Consider the following 18,416-nt stretch of genomic DNA (forward strand, 5'->3'; position numbering starts at 1 on the left):
TCTTTGCAACTAACAGGAATTTGGTGTATGGCTTGAGCTTCAGGTAGATGTTGAACATCGGGGTCTGGGTGATGTGCAGGCAGTGATTGAGGCTTTGGATGTTTAAAGCACGGAAGACTTTCAAGTAGAGTTGTGTATCATCCTCATATTAGTAAATATTGATGCTGTTAAAGTTATCCCTTAGAACATTAGACCTACTTCTAGAGTTCACTCCGATCATTAACACTGTACAATAATTTGGGCATTATCTAAGAAGGTGCTGTAACATGCTGTTTTTTTTCCTTTAACTTTTATTTATTTTTGCCATTGCAAGAATAGCTATTTTCAAAAGTCTGTGCATGTTTCGTATGTAGTGTGGCAGGTGTTTCTTGGGCCTAATAGGTTAAGATAGCCAGGTGTCCCATCTATTGCCTCTAGTGATTTTCTTTAACCTCCATCTGCTGTCGGCCCAGAGTAATGAGAAAAGAGAGGGTGTTAGTCCATAACCCTGCGTCACCTGGGCAAGCAACAAACACATCAAAAAGTGGCAATGGTAGGGGAAAAAATGATCACTTAGCAAATCAGCAGTGAAGCGGATATTCAGTTCAACTAAAATATTTAGTCAATTATAAGCACCTGCCTTTATACATCTACATTCTGTATCGATGTAAAATAATAGATTTTTGTATGATCTGTGATTTGGACAACACAACATCACATAATCCATAACTATAAAGACCACGGGGTGGTTTCCCACTGTTACTCTAGCAGCATGCTGTTTTCTTCTTGTGGTTCTGGCTAGACATGATTGATTCTATTGGTACCAATCTTGCACACCCAGCTGCAATCTTCTTGCATAGTAGTGGTTCTTATGAGCTATTAAGTAGCAGTATGTTTTTACCTTCAGTTGTCCATCTCACGCCCACCACTTTGTTTCGTTCCTTGGCCAGTCTTTGTGGGTTCTCCTGAAGGAGACCAAGAAATTAGCCAAAAATACGGCGAAAAATCTTTTTTTTTTTTTCTTTTTTTTTCAAAGGGGGTAAAAGGGCTACAGAAGGCTTGTGGTTTTTCCCCTGAAATGGCGCCAACAAAGGGTTTGCGGTGCTGAAATCACCATCTTCCCAGCTTTAAGGAACAGGCAGACGAATCGGAAAAAACAGTTTTTCAACACAATTTTGGCATTTTACTGGGACATACCCCATTTTTACTTTAAAAAAAATGTGCTTTCACCCTCCTTCCAGTTAGTGACAGAAATTGGTGTGAAACCAATGCTGGATCCCAGAAAGCTAAACATTTCTAAAAAGTAGACAAAATTCTGAATTCAGCAATGGGTAATTTGTGTAGATCCTACAAAGGTTTCCAACAGACAATAACAGCTGAAATGAGAAAATATTGAAATTAAGGTGAAAAAAACCAACCATTTTTCTCCACGTTTTACTCTGTAACTTTTTCTTGCGATATCAGATTTTTGAAAGCAATATACCGTTACGTCTGCTGGACTCTTCTGGTTGCGGGAATATATAGGGCTTGTAGGTTCATCAAGAACCCTAGGTACCCAGAGCCAATAAATGAGCTGCACATTGCAATGGGTTTTCATTCTATACCAGGTATACAGCAATTCATTTGGTGAAATATAAAGAGTGAAAAATGGGTATCAAGAAAACTTTTGTGTTTCCAAAATGGGTACAAGATACAGTGTTGAGAAGCAGTGGTTATTTGCACATGTCTGAAAGCTGGGGTGCCCATACTAGCATGTGAATTACAGGGCATTTCTCAGACGTCTTTTTTCATACACTGTCTTACATTTGGAAGGAAAAAATGTAGAGAAAGACAAGGGGCAATAACACTTGTTCTGCTATTCTGTGTTCCTCCAAGTCTCCCGATACAAATGGTACCTCACTTGCATGGGTAGGCCTAATGCTCGCGACAGGAAATGCAACATGGACACATCACATTTTTAACATTGAAATCTGACGTGTTTTTTGCAAAGTGCCTAACTGTAGATTTTGGCCTCTAGCTCAGTAGGCACCTAGGAAAACCTACCAAACCTGTGCATTTTTGAAAACTAGAGACCTATGGGAATCCAAGATGGGGTGACTTATGGGGCGACTTATGGGGCGACTTATGGGGCTCGCACCAGGTTCTGTTACCCAGAATCCTTTGCAAACCTCAAAATTTGGCCCCAAAAACTTTCCTCTCATTTCGGTGACAGAAAGTTCTACGATCTGAGAGGAACCACAAATTTCCTTACACCCAGTGCCCCCCCCCCCCCCCCCCCCCCCCCCCCTCCCAGTCTCCCGATAAAAATGGTACCTCACTTGTGTTGGTAGGCCTAGTGCTCCCGACAGAAAATGCTGCAAAACACTATCTGGACACATCAAAATGATCAAATACAAAATGACCTGTTTTTTCGGGGTGGGGACGGCACCTGCGTTTTTGGTCCTGGGCTCAGCAGCCATCTAGGGAAACCTACCAAACCTAGACATTTCTGAAAACTAGACACCCGAGGGAGTCCAGGGAGGTGACTTGTGTGGATCCCCCATTGTTTTCTTACCCAGAATCCTCAGCAAACCTCAGATTTAGCTAAAAAAAACATTTCCCCCCCCCATTTCTGTGTGGGATCACCATACCAGGACATATTTCCTACCACCCAACGTTCCCCTCAGTCTCCCGGCTGAAATGATACCTCACTTGTGTAGGTGGGCCAGGTGCCTGTGACAGGGGAAGAGCCAAAAACATGTTGAAATTGAGGGGGAACCACAGCGGGTCCAAGAGGGCAGTTTGGGGGAAAAAAAAAACATTTTTAGGCTGACAAGTGCAGCAGAACTTTTATCGGTATAGATGAGACAATGTTGGGTGGTAGGAATTTTGTGGATTCCGGAAGGTTCCATCACAAAAATGTGGGGAAAATGTGTGATTTCCAGCAAAGTTGGAGGTTTACAGGGCATTGTGGGTATGAAAATGGTGTGGGTGCATGTGAAGAGCACCACCCTGGAATCAACCAGATATTTAGTTTTCAGATGTCTAGGTCTTGTGGGTTTTTCTACATGGCAGCGTCCCAAAGTCATAAGTGCAGCCCTCACCATTCCAAGTAGAACAATTTTGAGAGTTACCAAGCTCTCATGACCCAACTGTAAAACCAAAACCCAAAATAATCAAATGTCGTCTTGCTTGCCGTGGGATTTGATGTTGGGGGGGGGGGGGGGGGGGGAGAACTGAAAGACTGTTACCACCTTCAGTTGGGGTGGGGCATATCCAGACCCATACTGGTTGGTACCCACCACCCCACAATTTTTTTTTGTTTTTTGTAAATTCCCTGGCATCTAAAAGACTTTCTGCCAATTTCCCCCCCTCCCCTCCTCCTCCCAGGGGTGTGGATCGGGGGTAATTACCAATCTGGCCATACCCCCACCCTCTTATTTTGAAGGAAAAAAAAAAATCTTCTCTGGTGGGCTTTCTGCCCCTCTTGGGGGCAGACGGGCCTTCCAAAAATAGGCCGATCTGCCCCCAACGGGGGCAGATATGGCCAGCAGTAATGTGCTCCCACGGGGAGTGACCCGTGCCCAAGGGGATGCCCCCCCAAACAAAACACACACATACACACAACCAATTCCTGATGTCTAGTGGCTTTGCCCCCCTTGGGGACTGATTGGACTAACAAAAGGCCGATCTGCCTATGGGGCAGAAATGGCCTAAATTCAATTTGTCCCCCAGGGGTCACTCCCCATACATAAAAACATGAAGTAAAAAAAAATATATATATATCTATCCCTGGGGTTTAGAGGTTCTGCCACCTTGGGGGGGGGGGGAAATGGGGGCAGAAAAGGCCTAAAAATATTATTTTTGCCCCCCCCCCGGGCCGGGGAGCGGCCCTTGCCCAAGGGGCCGCGCCCTTTGTGTTAGTATGATTTGGGTTGCGCCTCACATATATTATATAATATAACAAAAAAAAATGGGCCTTCCAAAAATACACTTGTGCAAATGTGAGACCTATTGCATTGCAAATGCCTGTTGTCGGAGGGTTGCTTGCTTTTCCTTTCAAAGCTCAAGTTGGACCATTGTGTGCGTTAAGTCGGTGCCAATATTTCCCCTTTTTCTAGGTAAATAACACTGAATGTTGTAATAGTTGAGGAGTTAGGTATCGCACGAGGGATCAGCTTTTTTTTATAATGGACTCTGGTTACTGAAATGTGCCCAGGCATGAAAGTTTTACTTCAGGTAAAGAGGAAGCTTTGACATCGGAGACAAATGTTCTTAGTGTTTTGGGTTGCTCATTGATTGCTGCACCTAGTTACTGCTTCATCTAGGTGATGGATGGATTCTGTAGGCAAGGTGATGACACTTTTCATTCACGCTAAAAACGCCTCCCCCCTCCTTTTGTTTGTGGGCTTTTCCTCTGCACGTTAAATAGTGAATCCCAACGGCCACCAGGACGGATAAATTACATAAGCACTATTGTTTGTTAAATCTTACTTGTGCTGTGTGGCTTAATCTAGTGTTGATTTATATTACTTGGTTTTTAACCATTTATGGCTTTTGCTTTTATTTAGCATACGTTCAAACTGACATGTTTTTTATTTTTGGTTAACCTGAACTCGTTGGACTGAAACTCCAGATACTGATGATTGATGGAGAGAATGGCCAAAAACTGGAAAAATTGTGTCTTGCGAGCAAGAAGTTATACAATAACCACGCGATAAGCTGTTCAAAATGTGACAGCACCTTGGGCAGGTTCTCTTTCTATGTGCCATCCGTCTGAAAGTGAGCTGCTCTAAAAATTCAAACTTACAAAAGTGTTCTGCAGCTAGGTAGTACTACCACGTGATATAAGATAACATTCCCTGGGTAGAAGAAGAAAACCTCACATTCCGAAACTCTCGGGCAGCGCCCCTAAGATATAGAATGCGATGTACACCCGTGAGTCGGGTGACTTCACTGACGCTTATCAAGTGCTTACTAAAAGATAAGCTCCTAATCAAGCTTGTGATAAGAAGATTAATTACATTTTGACCATGATTACCTTTTTAACCCCTTAATTACTGACACTCCCCCCCCCCCCCCCCCCCCCCCACGCGCTGAGCCATTTTTTGGGAATGTGGGTTAGTTTGTTGTTAGGGCTCCATAACTTTTTTTTCCCCACATAGGGTTTCCGCACCAAATTTGTGTCCTTTTTCCAATATCCTGGGGATTCTAAAAGTACCCAGGGTTTGTGGATTCTCTGGGTGGGGACAGAGAATCTGCAAAATATAGCACATTTTTTTGTTCTGTGAGGGGAAAATAGGGAAAAAAAAGTGCTCTGGATAAGTGTCAGTTATTTTTCCTAAAAATGTCATCCATGAGTGACAGTTTGCTGTGCTAAAGTCACCATCTTCCCAGCTTTCAGGAACATGCAAAGCTGAATGGGGGGAGGGGATTGGAAGGGGGAGGTGTAATATTTTTACCACCCTTTTGCCGTTTTTTGCAAGAGGTAGCCCATTTTTCTTATTTTGTGCAATCAACCTACTTTCATTTTGTGGTTGAAAACCAATGTAAAACCCATTGGTGATCCACTAAAGCTATAGGTTTCTGAAGAGTAGGCAAACTTTCGAATTCAGGCAAGGTGTCGCATGTATAGGTTCTTCAAGTTTTTCCCAAAGAACCCTAGTGTTGAAATATTAAATAGATACTGAAAATAAGTAGGAAAAATTGGCCATTTGTGACTGTTTATATTTAACTTTGTCACAATGGGCAATTTACAAAAGCAATATACCATTATGTCTGCTATACCCTTCTGGTTGTGGGGGGATTTAAAGGGTTTGTAGGCTTCCCAAGGTACCCGGAGCCAACAACTTGACCGCACCGTGCAGCGTTTTTTATTGTGTACCAAGTATAGTCCAAGTTATTGTGAAATTATGTAAAGTGAAAAACAGGTATCAAGGAAACATACGTATTTCTGAAATGAGCCCAAGGTAGGTTATATTTCAAAATGTCTTTTTGTTTTTTTTAACTTTTTTTTTTGTTTTTATACACTGACTCAGATTTGGAAGGCATTAATGCAATGAAAAACAGTTGGGTATACTTGTTCTCCTGTTTCATGCTCCCAAAAATAGTACCTCACTTGGGTGGATAGGCGTGGTCCCCACGATAGGGAAACTGCCCAAAACACATGGGAACATCACATTTTTCCACTCAAGTGACCTTTTTTTTCCCTGCAGATGTTTTTTTTTTTTTAACTAGAAAAACACTTCAACCTTTAGCCACTTCTTTAAAAAAAAAAAAAATGTTGGATGTTTTAATGAGCGCCCGCTAGTTTCCAGAGCAATACATTTGCAGTGGCGTTTGCCATTCATGATAAACCTAATGCATTTTACACATACTGAAAGCCATTGGCTTTTTTGGCACTGGGACAGTCCGCCATGGACTAGTGTCATTGTTGCTCTTGGATCAGCCTATAGGAGTCTCTCCTTTCTATTGACTATTACGATATGTTAGTCTGCCTCCACTGAAATGCTGTTTTATATCTGGAGAGTACACTGTCATTACACATTTCTTTCTTTCTCATCCATGTATTGCATACACAAACTAATCTATTTTGTAATCCCTTTTCTAATTGCCTTTTTCGACATGAATGTCCAACTTTGACTCTTCCAAGCCTTGTTTTTACTTTTCCGTAAAGTAGTGCTTGTTAGATCTCACTAGCTATGACCTTTTTGATTTTACTAAATTACTTATATAATATGCTTGTAGGCGCTTTCAGCCAGCCCTCTTCTTCCATTGTTCTGTTGTCATTCACACTTATGCCTTCTACAGCATACAATATGGGTCACTCTTTGGCCAGCTTAACTGAGTGATGGTCTGCTCTTTCCCAGAGAAGACATCTGCAAACAAAACGTGTTGCCCCCGTGCCAGGGACTACTATGGCAATATATACTTTCTGAGACCCCAAAAAAATATTTCTGCTCTTAGACTATTTTATTTTATATTTTTAACAATGTACTGTCGAGAACACTGCATTTTCCACAACAATAATTTTTCAGCTGCAAGACCCTACCACATCACCGAGTGAATCAGAACCAGAAGGTGTGCTTAGACCACTATTAAGAGTGCAGCCAAGAATGACACCAGTCATGGCCTGAGAAGAAAATGCGAATCCTTATTTTCTTAAATTGCAGAGGGTGGGGGAGCTCACCAGTTTAAACATCTGGGTTCGGCTTCTGTAGTTACTTCATTCAAGTACCTCCATGTCAAGAGAGGGTTTCCAACTGGAACAGAAACCAGCATGGTGGGTGGAAGGGTGAGTTATTTAAGAGCAGAGTCCATGCAGCTTTTAACTGGAAGGCGTGGGCTTGCAGCCTGACTCGTTCCGTAGCTTGCTTCCTCTTGGTAATCTTGAACGGTTGCTCACCACTAACCATAAATCTCGACAAACTAAGCCATCATAGTTGTTCCTCATCAGAAGCTGCACTCGTGTCTGTGTTGTGGTCATCATATCCTATTGCAAGCACGAATAGGTTAGCCATTTAAGGAAGAAGGTGTCGTTTTTTTTTTTTTGTTTTTTTTTGTTTTTTTTGGTGGGGGTGGGGAGACAAGCGAGGAAATTAGATGTTGTTCCCCCCTTTTCCTCCAGCGTAGCCTACGTATTAATGTCAATTGCACACTACTACAATCCTGATGTCGAAGGGAGGTGACTTAGTATGCTAAATCGAGGTTGGGGATGTAACGAGCAGCCAAAGCTGGTCCAAGGACTTAGATCTCGTGCGTGTGTCATGTGTAAAGGGTCGGCAGTAGTAAGTGGGTGCAGGGTCTGACGTTCCATACCAGCGATGCAGAAAACGTTATTTCAACACGCTAGCCTGTTTCCCTGAATCCTAATCTGTAAAACAGCTGCCTGGGTACAAGTGGTTTCTAAATTGTCGATCTTTTCACGTTCAGAGTTGCTCAGCCAAGCCAGTGCATGCATCGTGAATATATCACAAGGTGACCCAATATTGTAGAATGACCGGGTATGTGCCGGATTTTGAAGGTGTGCCACCGAGTTCCATTTAGGTTAATGTTATGTATACAGGATGCGTATACATGATTGAAATCTAGCAAACCAGCAGTTTTTATTTATTTATTTTTATATATTTTTTACCAGTTTTCTACACAGGTTAGGTTTTTGATAGTCTGATGTAGTTGACTAAATTTCATATGTGCATGTTAGTTCATGTAATTGCTACTTAGTTCTTTTGTTCTTAAAACTTATTTTGTTATTCTTAAAACTTCTTGGAGGCGGACAGTAGACGAGGAGTGGCAGATGCTGTGCAAGTTACAGCTGAGCACGCTTTTTAGTCTAGCAAAGTGACATTCCTAACATAAATACCCCCACAGCAAGAATTGTGCGCAAGCTTCAATTTGTGCAAAAATCATGTTAAAGCTTGAACAGCCACCATAAGTTCAGTTATCTGGGATCAGCAGTCTGAACTGGAGCCCTGCTTAGCCTTCTGTGAAATTCATTCTACTCTTCCAAAATTGAATTGAGGCTATATGTATATTACAGTGCTTCGAGGTGCTACATACAAAATAGCATATGAAGCATTGCACTAGACTGGAATGGAGGAATTTGCACACCCTCGCCTGCTTGCTAGAGTATGAAACGAAACAGATTTGTCAACTGGAACTTCAAGTTGCAAACGCATGTTCATTTTCTCTTGATGCTGCCACAGTTCGTTTGTTTTTGCTGATATTTGTGCTGGTGAAAAATTCATGGATGTTGCTAAACTACGTCCTTTCATTTTTCAGCTGCTGGCTTGTGTTTTCTTGGGTCATGGCGCCCACCAGCAGTGGGAAAACATTCCGTAGAGGGGTTTAGGAAATCATTTTCTCAGGCCTCGTTTACAGCCAGCGACCTCGTTTACTGCACTCCACTGTAGGCAAACCCACACCTATGTGAGTTTAGCTACTTGTGGAAGTGCTCAGTGGAACTGAAACCTTCAGTTGGTGATTACTTCTGTGGCTCTGCATTTAGTTGATACTAACTCCATGTGGATGTGACTGCCGCCTGCCGTCCAAGTAGGTTACATTGCACTTATTGTGGACCTTGCAAACTGAACAGTGGTCCTCCCAGAACTTCTGCTCCCAAGACTAATGGTTGGAAATTGGCTATGGATTCAACAAAAAAAAAGTTTTAATGTTTTTCCTAATAATGTTTGGCTCACGCACACTTAGGTGCTGTGCTAGGTAAAAGGGGCTTGAATTAACATAGTTCAGGTGGGAGGTAAGCCTAGAAGATTTAATAAACTGTGTCGTAATGTCCATTTGAGCTCCTTCCTCTTGCCCTCCTCTGAAACCGGTTGCTGCCTCCCCTCCCCCCCGCTTGCTCAGCTGCCTTATTTGATCTAGTCCTGCATTCCAAGAGTCCAAACCTGTCCAGATTTTTATTACCGGTTTGAAGTTTTCTGGAGGTTACTGGAATAGACCAAATAAAGTTCTCTGGGGTTAACTTCCAGGTTTAATTATTGATGAGTAATTAGTAAGTTAGTAATAAAGTTGTGACTGAATTTAATGGTTTGTTGAAGTTTCTAAATCGCATCAACTTCTATTGGTGGAGTATAGCTGGAAAAAATAAAACCTTGTCTGACTAAACTGGTGGTGGTTAAGGAAAAAAATCTCGTTCTGTGTGTTCAATCGATGCATACCATGGCAGCTCTGCTCAGAATTACTCCAAGTCCTGCCCATGCGCAGGTCAAATGCTTAATGCTTGCTTACAGACTGGACGACAAAGGTTTGCCTGTCAGCCCTTCGGCTTCATGCGACATCACTTTGATCCACATGCTTCCACCTGCATTGAAGTGCTCCATCCTTTAACTTTAGTACACATGAGTGTACCTAACCTGGAATCGGATTTCCCCCGCAGTCACCTGAAGTCATGCAGCCTGGACTGCTCTGAAGTTACAACCCACTATTAGCGGCCGGTGTCGCTGTTTAAGCACCCTGAAGGTTAATGCAATTAGTTGACGCTGTCTACTTGGCATGTCTGCATTCATTAGAATTGCTAAAAAAAATAAATCGTTTTACGTCCTCTCGAAACAAACCATTCTTAATAATTAACCTTTGGAAGACTTCCGAGACGTTTTGGGTTCCCAGATAGTCTGAAAATTCTGGCGCGTGCCTTCTATTTTAGTGTCTTGAATAACAAAAAATATACTGTTCATGTGTAGTTTGCAAAGGGTGCCTAGCGTGACAGCTGGGTTGCATGTGACCCTGTGCTAGCCTCATTCCACAGGCTCCACTTTTGAGACAAACAAAATAGTGTTATTATAACTAAGGTCTTAAGAGTCCCATTTGAGCAAAGGGCCCTCACTTGAGCAACCATTGAACCTTCAAGGTACAAAAGCACTGAAGTATCGAGTGCCATGAAGCCGTAAACAAGGTCACAGACTTTAGAACAAATTGAGCTCGCTCATCCAGTCTCACACTGTGCGCTGGTCAAATCACCCTTCACCCAAGCCTGGTTGTGTCCACCTGAGCATGCTCTGGTCAAGATATGAGGGGAAAACATAACATGATTGAACACCTTTCACAGTTCTTGCAAATGTAGTGTTAAACTCAAGTATACAAGAATGTCATACTAATCCCTATGCCCCACCCCTCCTCATGCGTTTAGCCCTCTAATACCCCGCCAAACTTTCTTTTCCCCCTTATCCAGTCTTTCTCTTTGTATTAACCTCCTTTCAACCTGCTTAGTCATACAACTCTGAAGCAATGTTTTTGACCTTGCTGATGCTAACCCCTCCCTCGAGTGTTTAGTTTGTTGGTCCACCCAACCGACCTCTCCCACCCTGAGCTCACACCCTTTTCTCAACTATTTCCTGCCTCTCTGCGCTTCTGCTCCTGTTTCAAATTCGAAAGCTACCTCTTTGTTTAATACCATATACTCCTACTTTCCTTTTCTACTCATTAACCGTACACGTCTAACACCTTCAAACCCTCCGCCTACCCATTACTTCATACACTCCAACTTCTCCCCACCTGCTTTTTTACCCATAGGTTCTCTCCCAGTATTTCCTCTACCTACCTTCTCGTCATACTACTTTGCATAGCTTGTTCTCTCCTCCCACCGTATCCACTGAAGTCGCTGATCATTATCACCATCTCTGCTGATGCCCTCATCAGAGCAGTGTTGCCTAAACGGGAACCACAACATGATGTGCCAGCACATCTTTTCCAGCACCTACCTGCACACTTTCGCACTATAAAACTGCACCAGTGTCTATCAGAGGGACTTCTCTAGTGTTGGGTACGGGTATGTCTCGAAAGTGTCCTACACATAAGACAAGCCCAGTATTCGCCCCTGCAGAAAATCCAATATTCAACAGGACACCCATTAACACAAAAAGCAACCACCATCCTAGCAAAAGCCATTGATGTGGGTGGTTGTTCAGCAGATCCAAGGCCATCATCACACATTTTCAAATCTATTGTACTTCTGCTCTGTTGCCACACCAGTGAAAGATGTCACCAACTCTTACCTCTCAACTGCTGAATTCCAAAGTGACCTAAAACCATATATTAAACGTATTCTAAAGAAACAAAAGACCCGGCTGAACCTGCTAATTATAGTCCGTTAGATAAAGGACCTTATTTATTTATTTAAACTCTTTGAAAAGCTCCCTTTACCCAGATATCAGCCTTCATAGCACAAAATAGTTTAGGGTCATCCATACTGAATGGATTAAAATCTGGCAGAAGCACGCAATCAGCACTTAATCTCAGTGTGGGACTGTGAGAAGTGTCAAACTGTGGGGGCACTGCTCTGCAACTACCCGAAGGTCCTCCACTCTTGCAAAGGAGAGTAGGTAACTCAGAGGGCTCAACTATTTAATTTCTGTTTTTCAAATCTACCCACCTCCTCTACCAGGCTTGATTTCCTTCAACCTTACCTGCTAAAACTATGCGGCTGGTGCTCGAATCATGATAAAACTTGAAGAGCCACCATAAGTTCTTGGATCAGCAGTCTGAACCGGAGCCCTGCGTAGCCTTCTGTGAAATTCATTCAACTCTTCCAAAAGTGAATTGAGGATATATATCCTTTTTGTTACAGTGCTTCTTCGAGGTGCTACTTACAAGATGGCATGAAGCATTGCACTAGGCTGGGACGGAGGAATTGCGCACCCTCGCCTGCTTGCTAGAGTATGAAATTAAGAACATTTTGTCAAATGGGACTTCAAGTTGCAACCATATTGTTCATTTTCTCTTGATGCTGCCACAATTAGTTTGTTATTGCTGGTATTTGTGGTGGTGAAGAGTTCATGGGTGATGCTAAACTGCGTCCTTTTATTTTCCAGCTGCTGGTTTGTGTTGTCTTGGGACATGGTGCCCACCAGTAATGGGGAAAACATTCCGTAGAGGGGTCTATGGAATCATCATTTTCTCAGGCCTCGTTTGCAGCGAGCGACCTAGTTAACTGCACTCCACTGTAGGCAAACCTACACCTATGTGAGTTTAGCTACTTGTGGAAGTGCTCAGTGGAACTGGAACCTTCAGTTGATGTTTACTTCTATGACTTTTTTTTTTCTTTTTCTCACAGGTCTGCAGAGATGTGGCAATCGCTAGCTGTTTGTTTGCTGGCGGTGCTCACGAGTGCGCGCAATGTACCGTACTTTGCTCCCTTGTCTCATGATATGATCAACTATATCAACAAAATCAACACCACATGGACGGTGAGTAGCAGCCGCGAGTCTACTTTGCAAGTTAAATTGTACAGTCGGTCAAATTTGGCCTTCTTTTAATGCAGGGACTTGTGCTACCACTTTGCAGTGACAAAAGGAAGTGAAGGAAACCCCTACCCTGAACTAACTATTTGATAATAAGGAAAATGCATGTTAACACCTTTTGGTGATAGGCATACTGCTGAGATTAGTCGTCAATGCGTTTTTACATAGGTTTGTGGTGTTAATATAGCATAGACTCCTATGCTGTCAGTATTTGACTATCCCACGTAGATAATCAACATAAGTTTGTCCATTTGCAGTTTATTCTGGCATCTTCTGTGGACATATCAGACACCAAACCCTCTTGTGCTGTTGATGGTACACGAGGCCTATCTGGAACATTCTTTAAATTACATTTTTTTTGTGCTGTGTGGATTAGTTGAAGCAGAGCTCCAAAACATATGTATAGCTAAAAAAGAGGAGAGCAGAATTCTCTGGACACACTTTGAAGAGGTCTAAGAAGTGGTGTCCATCTGGAGCACATAAGGAAGATTAATAACTTTTATGCAAAGTGCCCCGTAGAAAAGATGCTTATCGCGTTCTTATTCTAACTCTGCTGTGTTCAGAGTTTATTAGCAACAATAAATTGCATTTATACAGTGTTTTTAGGAAATAATACGCAGGTTTTCTTGCTTACCATACCAAAATCTACATGCTTTGACCTATACTTTATTCCCTCCTTTTAAATTGACACGCAGAAACTCAACAAAGGGTGCAAACTATTGCATCCGGTACCCTGAAGATTATATTTAGAATACTTTTGACTGGATGAGTTGTATTCTTCAGCTGCTGACATGAGGGAACTGTTTCATTTTTCATTTAGCTCCCGAAGGGGGCACATCTTTTTATTGTCGTCTCCATCTATTAGGCTTCACCCTCCTCTTTAAATTCCAAATAATGCCCTCCCATGAAGCTTCCCACTTCCCTTGTTCGCCTACTTCTAGCCTGCCCCACCCTGTACTTTTTTTTTTTCAAATGTTTTTAAATATCAAATTACTTTGTGGGTCTGATAGCAGGGCACTGCAGCTGGGCAGCTTGCTGCTTTTTCTTTTTACAACAGCGCCTGCATAATTTGGTTTGGATTTGTTTAAATTTACTGTTCTAAAATGACTGTTTTGGATAGTAAGTGCACACATCGACAGCCATCTTGGAATGTTATTTCTTTTTGACAGAAACGCTGCAAAATGGTGGCCCGTGTACACTTTGTGACGCACCATTGACATTCTTGGAATAGTTGTACATGTGGAAAAAAAAATGCAGGATTGCTACCTGCACATGCACATTTCATGAGTCACCAGTGGGCAGTTTTCTTTTTGCCAATGCCAAAAGTGCAAACAGCCATTGGCAAAGCTAATAGCTCAGCAATCAACTGATTGTATATTTATGCACCAGAATATATTTTCTTCTGTTGATGCTGTCTATTCTCATTCGTGCTTTATTTTTACTGCCCTAAATGTCTCGGTAGCATGGGTGGCTGATTTTTGCTGTGTACTGATGGCCCATCTGCTACTTATTTTGGCCTATGTTGATGTAGCTTCAAGTGTGTGTGTTTTTTTTTTTTTTTTTTTTTTTCAGCACATCAAAACTTCCCCCCAGTTTCTATATTCCTTTGATTTTCTTCATCGCCTATATTACATTAAACTAGTACACTTGTAATGAAAACTGAAGCCAGATGCTTCAGTTGATGTGTAGTTTATTACAAACACATCTGGTTCAAATTGTATATGGATGTTGCACCGGGCCAATAGGTTTCACCATACCCAATACTAATTAGTTAAATGAAAGTCTAGACTTCTGGCATGCATATGTAATACAACTGTTTAGCCAGCAAGTATAAGGTTACCTTCATGCATCCCCAGAAATGTGCATTCTAGTACAGCATGGCTGCCCAATGCTATGTAAGGAATCCTCTGGCTTACCCTTTTTGACATGTCTATTTGTACTCCTATTGGCAAGTAATTCAAGTGACTAATGGTCCTTGGCAAACAGTGTGTAACTTTTATTTATATATATATATATATATATATATATATATTTTTAGACTTTTCATAAACGCTCTCAATTTCACCAGCATTTCTAACAAATAAAAACAGGAAACCCTATATGCGCACTCAGGCATTGGCTCGTCAAATTTTTTTTTTTCTCCAAGCGGGTGCCTATGTGAGAAAGTCCTATGTTGTCACAATTATTGAAAGCGCTATGTAAGTGCAAATAACCTTAATGAGCAAAAGTGGTACAAAATAGACATTGTGCATGTTCAGAGCTTTCTGCTATAGGCCCTACCTTCTTTGTGTCGTGCAGTGCATTTTGAAATATGAGTGAAAGGACTTGTCATTCAGCATCTTAAATTGACAAGTAAAAATTTGATTAATTACTTGGTGGCTCAAATTCAATAGGTAACCAAATGATTGTCTAGGACATCAGTGGTATTGGCTCATGCGTCCCAGCTCTAACTGGGAGGTAGAGAGAAAGATAATTGTTTATGCCAAGCAGTGAATTTGTAAACGAATGAGTGCTGGTGCCCAAAGCTCTATCTCTGAAAGCCACAGCTAGTGCTATTAAATGTCAGTGCACAAATTATGTAGTCTTGAATCCACCATGTGCCTCTTTACTACCAAACACACCTTACACATTTATCTGTCTCCTGCAGATTCCTGCTTTCTCCTTGTGATTTTATTTTTATTTATTTTTTCCCTTCCTGTGTTGCTCAGTTAGTGTATGATGAGGGACAAATAAGTGGTGGTCCACAAAAACGAGTTTTTGTGTGCCCTACAGCAACCACGGACTCAAATGAAGCCCTGTGCCCAAGAACTGGGAGAGGATAACTGATTGGTTTGCTGTATGTGGCTGATAAAATTGAGATAGCTGCTTCAAGTAGATGAGTATTTATTTAAATGCATTCGGTCCAAAAGATTTGGACCATTAAATTTGAAAGAAAAACAGTTTTACATGGTTGTATAAATCCATTGGAATCACAATAACTCATCCAAATTCATAATAACAATCATTCAAGATACTATAAAAGTCTGATAATCAGCTAACGTATAAAATATTTCAATAAAATCCTTACAACTAAAATTAAAAATTCGCTTATGCGGTCTCAATTTACTCCTAAAAAAGGTCCAGAATTCTTGCTAAAATATGAAAAAAGATGTCACATATAAATTAATAAAATCAGGAAGATGACAGGATACATATCATATATTAAGCAATAAAAGAAGGAACGCGGAAATAAAAATCAGATTAGGATCTTCCTCTGTGAACGGACAAAGGCTCGGCCTAAAGCTCTTGGGGCCTCTCTACAGAAATGAGCCTGCGACGAATACGCCAAGCCTCCGATAGAAATTTAGAAACTGAGGAGGCAACCAGTGTGGATGTTTCATATTTGCATATTCTGGTGGCATTGACTCTATCCGACAATAATAGATTTTTACAGAGGGGGATAATCCACTTTCCTCTAGGGTTCTTGTAAGAGGGACAGAAAAACTGAATATGCTCGATTGTTTCTTTATGAAGAGGACAAGATATGCATCTATCAGTCGAAGGGATGCTGGATGGCCAGTGGGCCGTATAAATATTAATGGGCAGGGAACCATATCTTAGCTGTAGATAAAGGGCACGAGCATAGGATGGCATAGGGAGGATCATAAAAGTCTCGGGCCAAGGTTAGTGTTTAATTTGGAGACATTCTGATGTTAATCTACCCAGCCCATTATGGCGCAGTATATCTTCGTTGACTTTTTCCCAATATCTTCTTTTGACGAGATGTCTTGCGTTATTGGGAATCAGTTCCGGGTGTTCCCAGTAATGGGAAAGACCTATATTAGCCCAAGCGGATTTCATCTCCTGCAGCCATTGAATTCTAATCGGGCCCTGTGGAGTAACTAGAAGTTCCCTCACCGCCACCCTATATGGTTCTAGTTCGGGAGTTGTCCAAAGGCGAATCCAATAAGAGAGCGGTCTCAAGGCCGCTATGGTTGTAATACTGTTTAACCCTAAGTCGAGCCTGACAGGAATCATTGGGGTACCTGCCCCTAACCGGGAAACCTGTCTAAGGAAATTGTTTTCTTTTGTTTGTAGAATATCCAGTCTTCTGTGTAGTCCCCAGAGTTCAGCTCCATATAAGGCCGCCGCACGGATTTGTACATTATAGATCTCAGCAATTATAATCAGAGGGGAACTCGGGACCTTTCTGGACCTACGAACTAGGGCCCCACCTCTTTGACTTAAAATAAGTGCCCCTTTACCAATTGCTGCCTCCCATTTTCCAGTGGTTGATAATCTAAATCCCAAATAGTCAAACTCTTCCACTTTCTCCAGTGGTATTGAATTAATTTCAATTTTAACACGAAGTTGTTTCCTTTAAGAGCTATACATCATAAATTTCGGTTTTTTTGCATTGACATCAAGCCCAAAATCCCTACAGTAAGCACAAAATTGGATAACCAAATTTTGAATCCCCACAGGAGATTTGGCTAGCAAGATTGTATCGTCCGCGTATAATAAACATGGGATTAATCCCCCTGCCAATTTGGGCGAGTCGTTTGTGCAATTCTCCAAATAACGGATGCAGTTATTGATATAAAGCAAAAAAAGGGTAGGGGCCAGAACGCACCCCTGCCGGACTCCTCTGTTGATGGCCACAGGATCTGTCAGCTCACCCTCCTTGCCACATCTGATTCGGGTATAGGTGTTCTCGTGAAGCCGGGTGATAAGACTCAAGAGACCGGCAGGAACCCCCATGTTGGAGAGTGTTGACCATAGCATGTTCCTGGGGATCAGATCAAATGCAGCTCTTAGGTCTATAAAGACCACATACAGATTCCCCCCCCCCGCCCCCAAGTCCACATTCTTCCACTTAATTGCCAGGAATCTTAAGACTTGGTCAATAGTGCTCACTGCAGGTCTAAACCTTGCTTGTAGATTAGATAGGGCATTGGATTCCATAATCCATTCATCAAGGTGGCACAAAAGATGTTTGGCATAGATTTTTTGAAAATTATCCAGGAGACTGATCGGACGATAATTGGCTGGAATGTTAGGGCAACCTTTTTTAAAGATAGGAACAATCTCGGGCCCTTTCCAAGAGAGAGGGATGGGGGCTCCAGCTGCGATTGCGTTGCAGATTAGATTAAGATAAGGAGCCCATATATCAGGTCTTGTATAAATCGCCCGGAATCTTATCTGGACTGGGGGCCTTTCCCCAATTTAGTGAATCAATAGCAGCGCTAGTTTCAGCTAAAGTGAATGAGATCTGGGTAGCGGCTTGGGATATTGGGGCATCGAGGGACCTAAGGGATACCTCAGGAGAACCTGCGTATAATTGGCCAAAATGCTCAACCCAGGTTGCAGGAAGAATTGATGTGCCAGGTACAGAGGCAGAGTCTCCGCAGTTTTCTGCTATTAATTTCCAAAACCTTGAGGTATCTTTTGATTTAGCGGTTTCCAAGATAGCTACCCATCTAGCCTCTTCCCAGCTTCTACGAGCCTTGCTACATTTGTTCTTATAATCTTTTCTAGCTATTCTTATAGAGTCAACTTGGCCTGTTTTTAGAACTTTCAGAAGAGTGAGCTGTGCTTCCCTACATAAATTGTTGAACCACCATGCCCAGCACTTTTTCTTAGAATTGCTGAAGATCTCTTTTGTGAAGAGGTGTTTTAGGGAATCAAACAGTTTACTATGAGCTGCTAAAAGCCTATCTCCCG

At 42.0% G+C, this 18,416-nt stretch overlaps 1 protein-coding gene across 2 annotated transcripts in view; it reads left to right on the forward strand.

Moving 5' to 3' along the window:
* The window catches only part of CTSB (cathepsin B), an 80,942-nt gene that overhangs the window by 2,092 nt on the left and 60,434 nt on the right, over positions 1 to 18,416 (forward strand). Inside the window, exons 2-3 of one of the 2 annotated variants that reach the window (XM_069236151.1) lie at positions 12,285 to 12,435; positions 12,527 to 12,659. In XM_069236151.1, coding sequence (XP_069092252.1) covers positions 12,434 to 12,435; positions 12,527 to 12,659 — 135 coding nt within the window. In that variant the 5' untranslated portion in view covers positions 12,285 to 12,433. The remainder of the gene's footprint in view (positions 1 to 12,284; positions 12,436 to 12,526; positions 12,660 to 18,416) is intronic. The other variant, XM_069236152.1, reaches the window with a different exon arrangement.

The sequence above is a fragment of the Pleurodeles waltl genome, chromosome 5 (assembly GCF_031143425.1).
Source record: "Pleurodeles waltl isolate 20211129_DDA chromosome 5, aPleWal1.hap1.20221129, whole genome shotgun sequence".
NCBI lineage: Eukaryota > Metazoa > Chordata > Amphibia > Caudata > Salamandridae > Pleurodeles > Pleurodeles waltl.